The sequence below is a fragment of the Microtus ochrogaster genome, chromosome 4 (assembly GCF_000317375.1).
Source record: "Microtus ochrogaster isolate Prairie Vole_2 chromosome 4, MicOch1.0, whole genome shotgun sequence".
Classification (NCBI taxonomy): domain Eukaryota; kingdom Metazoa; phylum Chordata; class Mammalia; order Rodentia; family Cricetidae; genus Microtus; species Microtus ochrogaster.
The window spans coordinates 47,158,387-47,164,875 of record NC_022011.1 but is presented as its reverse complement, the minus strand read 5'-3'; the positions used below and the strand labels follow the sequence as shown (position 1 = coordinate 47,164,875).

The 6,489-nt window shown below is 42.8% G+C and overlaps 1 protein-coding gene across 1 annotated transcript in view; it reads left to right on the top strand.

The window, feature by feature from the left end:
* The window catches only part of Gle1 (GLE1, RNA export mediator), a 35,094-nt gene that overhangs the window by 13,512 nt on the left and 15,093 nt on the right, over positions 1-6,489 (top strand). Inside the window, exons 7-9 of the mRNA XM_013355489.2 lie at positions 2,016-2,247; positions 3,412-3,524; positions 3,884-3,953. Coding sequence (XP_013210943.1) covers positions 2,016-2,247; positions 3,412-3,524; positions 3,884-3,953 — 415 coding nt within the window. The remainder of the gene's footprint in view (positions 1-2,015; positions 2,248-3,411; positions 3,525-3,883; positions 3,954-6,489) is intronic.

The following is a 6,489-nucleotide window of genomic DNA, read 5'->3' as shown; positions in this document are numbered from 1 at the left end:
GGATCTCTGAGTTCGAGACCAGCCTGGTCTACAGAGCTAGTGCCAGGACAGGCTCCAAAGCCACAGAGAAACCCTGTCTCGAAAAACCAAAAAAAAGAAAACAAAACAAAACAAAAAAGCTGAAATGGGGCTTGCCAGATGCCCAGCAGGGAGAGGCCTTGTGCTTAGACTGATGAACTTGAGTTCCCTGCTCATACAAGTGACAGGAGAGAGCCGACCTGCAGTTGTCTGACTTTCATAATTGTGCGCACGCGCGCTCGCATACACACACACACACACACACACACACACACACACACTCACATAGTCTAATATTTTATCAAAAACAAAAGCTGGAAAAGAACTTTGAATATTTATGGATGAATCACCACTAATAGGACTTTTACAAATTATAGCTCTGTTTCTTTGTTTTGTTTTTTTTTAAATATTTATTTATTTATTTATTATGTATACAGCATTCCTTCCATGTATGTCTGCAGGCAGAAGAGGGCACCAGACCCCATTACAGATGGTTGTGAGCCAGATGGTTGCTGGGAATTGAACTCAGGACCTTTGGAAGAACAGTCAGTGCTTTTAACCTCTGAGCCATCTCTCCAGCCCCAGCTCTGTTTCTTTGTTACTGAGGCAATGTAGCCACGGCTGACTTCAAATTCTCAATGCTTCCTCTTAGCTTGTTAGTGCTGGATTGCAGACCTGCACCAGTGTTCCTAGCTAAACCAGCATGTTTAACTAGCATATTGTTGTAACTCTCCCCACCCTTTTTTTGTTCTTTTAGATTTTATTTGTATGTATAGATATGTGTCAGTATTTCTTTTTCTTTTTTTTTAAATTTATTATGTATACAGTGTTCTGCATGCATGCCAGAAGAGGGCACCAAATCTCATTACAGATGGTTATGAGCCACCATGTGGTTGCTTGGACTTGAACTCAGGACCTCTAGAAGAGCAGCCAGTGCTCTTAACTGCTGAGTCATTTCTCCAGCCCCCTCAGTATTTCTTTATGTACACATGTATGTGGGTTTCCATGGAGGGTAGAAGACAATGTCATTTCTAGACCTGGAGTTACAGGTGGTTGTGAGCCACCTGGCATGGGTGCCAGGACCCCAAACCCAGATGCTCTGCAAGAGCATCAATTACTTTTAACTGCTGAGCCATTTTTCTAGACTCTAGGTTTGTTTTTTTGTTTTTTTGTTTTTTTTGGTGACAGTCTTGTATAGCTCAACAGGCTTGGAACTTAAGGCGTTGGTCCCCCATCAGTACTCGAGTGCGATGATTACTGCATATGCACCATATAGTTGGTTTAGTCACAATCTTTTTTTTTTGGTTTTTCGAGACAGGGTTTCTCTGTGGTTTTGGAGCCTGTCCTGGAACTAGCTCTGTAGACCAGGCTGGTCTCGAACTCACAGAGATCCGCCTGCCTCTGCCTCCCGAGTGCTGGGATTAAAGGCGTGCGCCACCACCGCCCGGCAGTCACAATCTTTTTATAGATTTCTCTGATTGGTGTTGATGAAAGCATCAACAACTCCATTATTGGTTGCTATGAATGTGATGATGATAAATATTTTGTTGTTAGTGTGTGTGCGTGCACATGTGTGGAAGTAGAAGGACAATTGTGTGGAGTCAGTTCTTTCCTACCTCTATGGGGGATCCAGGTACTACATTCAGCATGTCAGTCAGAGTTGCTAAGCAAGTACTTTTACCCACCGAGCTATCTCTATGGCTTTTTTTGTTTTTTTGTTTTCTTGGAAACAGGGTCTCACTGTGTAGCCCTGACTGACCTCAGAGTTGCAACAGTCTTCCTGCCTCTGCCTCTCAGATGCTAAGATTGCAGGCATGAGCCAACACTCCCAGCTCTATGATAGCAAATCTTCAAGAGAACAGGAAAAGAGTAGGTATCAGTACTTGATCATGTGTGTGCACAGGTCCAACAGTTCCATTTTAGAAATGTACGGTGTGTGGTGTCACCACAAGGGCACCTGGGAAATGAATGTTAAATTTTGTCTCTCACTCTTACAGAGTGGCTATCCCACAGCAGAGCACCAAGCTGAGGCCGAGCGAACACTGCAGGAAATGCGGGACCTCCTCTCAAATTTGGAGCAGGAGATCACTAGAGCCTATGAAGCCAAAAAGAAGCAGGATGAAGAGGAGGCCCGTATCAAGCTGCAAGAATCACAGGTGCTAAAGGCGCCAGGGGCTCCCACTCAGCCCACTGTGCCCAGCCCAGGCCCAGCAGGGACACAGAATGAAGGTGGGTTCTGGTGTGAATGCAGTCCTTTAACTGTTTAAGTTTCAGGAGAGTTAAAAGAAAACAAACATAAAAAAGTAAATGAGAATGTGTCACACTACAGAATGGCCCAGTTCCTAAGAACTTTTACATAAATGTGTTTTAGTTGATCTGGAACTAATTTCAAATTCTAGCACTTGAAAAGAGACTTGAAAAGGCTGTTATGTCTAATGGTGTGTTATTCCAAATATTGCTAAGTATTTTATAAGAATTAGGATTTTGGGTTTTTTGTTTTTGTTTTTGTTGTTGTTTTTTTTTCCCCCTGGCTTTTTGAGATAGGGTTTCTCTATTGCTTAGAACTTGTCCTGGAACTTGCTCTGTAGACCAGACTGGCCTTGAACTCACAGAGATGTGACTGTCTCTGCCTTCTGAGTTTGCGCCACCACTACCTGACTTAAAAGAACTGTTAAAGATTTATTTATTTGAGACAAGGTTTCTCTGTAGCTTTGGAGCCTGTCCTAGAACTAGCCCTTGTAGACCAGTCTGGCCTCGAACTCACAGAGGTCCACCTGCCTCTGCCTTCCGAGTGCTGGGATTAAAGGCATGTGCCACCACTGCCCGGCTAAGATTTATTTATTTTTGTTTTGTGTGTATGAATGTTTTGCCTTTGTGTATGTATGTGCACTACATGTGTACTTGGTGCCCACAGAGACCAGATAAGAGCATTGTTGTACCTCGAATTAAAATTACAAGGAGTTGTGGTCAACTATGTGGATGTGGGAACCAGAGAGGTCTAATCTTTTCCAAGAGTAGCAACTCTTATTTTTAGGATTTTTTTCAAGGATTTTCATTTGTATAACTGCTGGACTGCAATCTCTCCAGTCCCACTACTAAGTATTTTAAGTAATATTTATAGATAACCTTGTTTTATATATTTGAGGATCACATTGCCATGTGTTTAGCCAGACAGTGGAATTTCTTTCTAGTTGTATAGCGGTGTGACCTTAGCAAACAATCTTTCCGTGTCTATTTCTTTACTCATTAAATAGAAGATAGTAGTAGTTTCTATTTCACAGTGTGATTGTGACCATTAACATAGTCAATCCATAGCTCAGTGCTTAGAATATTCTAGCTCATATGCCATGTTCAATAAGCTCACTGCCATTGAGACCTGTCTTTTATTCTCAGAACTGCAGGTAAAGGTACAAGACAGTACCATGCAGTGGTATCAGCAGCTTCAGGATGCTTCTGCCAAATGTGTGTTGGCCTTTGAGGGCCTGAGCAACAGCAAGGACAGTCAGGTAGGGAAGAGTTGGGTGGCAGAAATTCTGGCAGTGTACCCCACAGCCTGACCTCCTAAAAGATAGTATTTGGTGTGTCATGTTCCTTCATTCGTAAAGGCCTGTGCTCAGCTTTTTTTTTTTAAATATGTATTTATTTATTATGTACACAATACTCTGTCTGTGTGTATGCCTGCAGGCCAGAAGAGGGCACCAAACCTCATTACAGATGGTTGTGAGCCACCATGTGGTTGCTGGGAATTGAACTCAGGACATCCAGAAGAATAGTCTATTTTCTTAACCTCTGAGTCATTTCTCCAGCCCCTGTGTGCTCAGCTTTTCACAACACAATCTAACATGTCACCGTTCTCTTTTGGCAGGCCAAAAAGATAAAGATGGACTTGCAGAAAGCAGCCACTATCCCAGTGAGCCAGATCTCCACTATTGCAGGTGGGTCAGATGGTTACGAATATTGTCCTTCACTTCATTGTCTTATTTTTCCAAACTGGTTGCTTTGAGGGTCTTAAAAGTGTTTTATCAGGGCTGAAGGTGTGGCTTAGCGGCAGAGCACTTGCCAAGTATGTGCAAAGGCCTGGGTTCTATCCCTATGACCACCAAAAAAAAAAAATGTGTGTTCAAACTATGTTGGGTCCTAATTTTTTTTTCTGTTTTTCCTCTTCAAACAGAAGATGGTTGGTTCTAGTAGTACAGGCTTGTAATCCCAGCTGGTTGAGGGAAGGTTGAGGCTGGGGGATCATAAATTCAAGGACAGCATGCATAAAGTGCAATGCACTGAGACCTTACCTCAAAAGGAGAAAGTCAGAAGACACCTGGGGGTGCAGCTAGTGGAACTCTTACAGACACATGCTAGGCCTAACTCACTCCTCAGTAGCATAGAAAAGAAGAAAGGATTATTTGTTGACTCTTTTTGGAGAGGTTCAAATGATTTTATTGAGAACCTGTGAGATAGGAGAGCTGGGAAAGGTGCTAAAGAAGTAAGTGCTGCAGGGGATAGAGATCACGTGCCAGACTGGAGAGCTGGCTCAGCAGTTAAGAGCACTGGCTGCTCTTCTAGAGTCCTAAGGTCAATTCCCAACAACTACAGCATGGCTCACAACCATCTGTAACGAGGTTTGGTGCCCTCTCCTGGCCTGCAGGCAAAATGTTGTGTACATTTTTTTTTTTAAAAGAGGGATCACATGCCAAAAACCACTGACCAATTCTTTTTTTTTTAAATATTTATTTATTTATTATGTATACAATATTCTTTCTATGTGTATGCCTGCAGGCCAGAAGAGGGCACCAGACCTCATTACAGATGGTTGTGAGCCACCATGCGGTTGCTGGGAATTGAACTCAGGACCTTTGGAAGAGCAGGCAATGCTCTTAACCACTGAGCCATCTCTCCAGCCCCCACTGACCAATTCTTAACCTCTATCTGTCTGTCTGTCTGTCTCTCTGTTTATTTATTTGCCTTTTTTTGAGACAGAGTTTCTTTGTGTAACCTTGACTGTCCTGGAACTAGCTCTGGAGACGAGGTTGGCCTCCAATTTACAGAGATTTGCTATTTTTATTTTTTTATAGTGTTGGGGGTTGAAGGCCTCTACCACTGAGCAACGGATACTAATTTGTTTGCTTTATTGAGTTAGTGGGCCACTGTGTAGCCCAGGATGACCTTAAATTCATCCTAGCCTGATGGGTGTTCTTGATTTCAGACATGTGCCATAACACTTGGTGTCCGAGTATTTTTTTTAAGGATTTTATTTATGCGTATATACATGTACCTGTATTTATGTGACTATATGAGTGTATGTTCAGGCGCCTATGGAAACCAGAAGATGGCATTGATCCCTTGGAATTTGTGAGCTGTCTCATGTGGGTACAAGGACTCTGGTCCTCAGGATTGACTAGCAGTTGCTCTTAACCACTAAACCATCTCTCAGCCCCCTGATTCATTTTTAATAAGCTATGTATTAATAATAAATTATTTAGAATGCTTTTTTTCCCTTTGGGGGGGAGTGGTTTGGAGACTGGGTCTCACTATGTAGCCCTGACTATGGACCAGGTTGGACTCACTCACCGAGGACTCATTCCACCTGCCTCTGCTACCCAAGTGCTGGAATTAAAGGCATGGACCACCACACCTGGCTTTAGTTATTTGTATTTTTGAAGTGGTGCTGCTAATTTAACACAGGGTTTTATATAGAATGCTAGGCAAATTCTTTACCAGTGAGCACACCCTGGCTCCCCCAGCCCTAGAATGACTTTTAAATCTAAAGTTGAAAGTTAGGCCGGGCGATGGTGGCACACGCCTTTAATCCCAGCACTCGGGGGACAGGCAGGCGGATCTCTGTGAGTTCGAGACCAGCCTGGTCTACAGAGCTAGTTCCAGGAGAGGCGCCAAAGCCACAGAGAAATCCTGTCTCGAAAAAAACAAAAATAAATAAATAAATAAAGTTGAAAGTTAGTACTATATCCCTGGTAGTCTAGTGGTTAGAAAAAAAAAAAAGAAAGAAAGTTAGTACTATAAATATTATGAAGAGAACTTGGAGGAAATGGGAGAATACCAACCTAGGGTGTCACTTCTGCTCTTTGCTTTTGTCCTGCTTTGTCCTGTGTTAGCTTTTCCAAACTCCAATATTGACATTTTAATACTCTCCCCTCCAGAGATGTAGCAAATAATCCAAATTTTGAAAGACCCTTCTTTAGAGCCTGGGTTCAGTTTCACAGCTGTGGATGAGGAAGCCATTACAGGCTGTACCATCGAGCAGTAGAAGAGCAGCTCAAGAGCTCTTCTGCTTGCTGTGTGCCCTATCACACTCTTACTTGTTGCCAAAAAAGCACATAAATATTGTAGATTGTGCCCTCGAGGTCATTTGGCCAAACTTACTTAGAGTCCTCTGTTGCCTGCAATTCTTTGTGGAACTGGGCAGAGTATAAATAAACTCTATTGAGGAGTTTCAAGTCGCATTGACAGCGGGGGGGG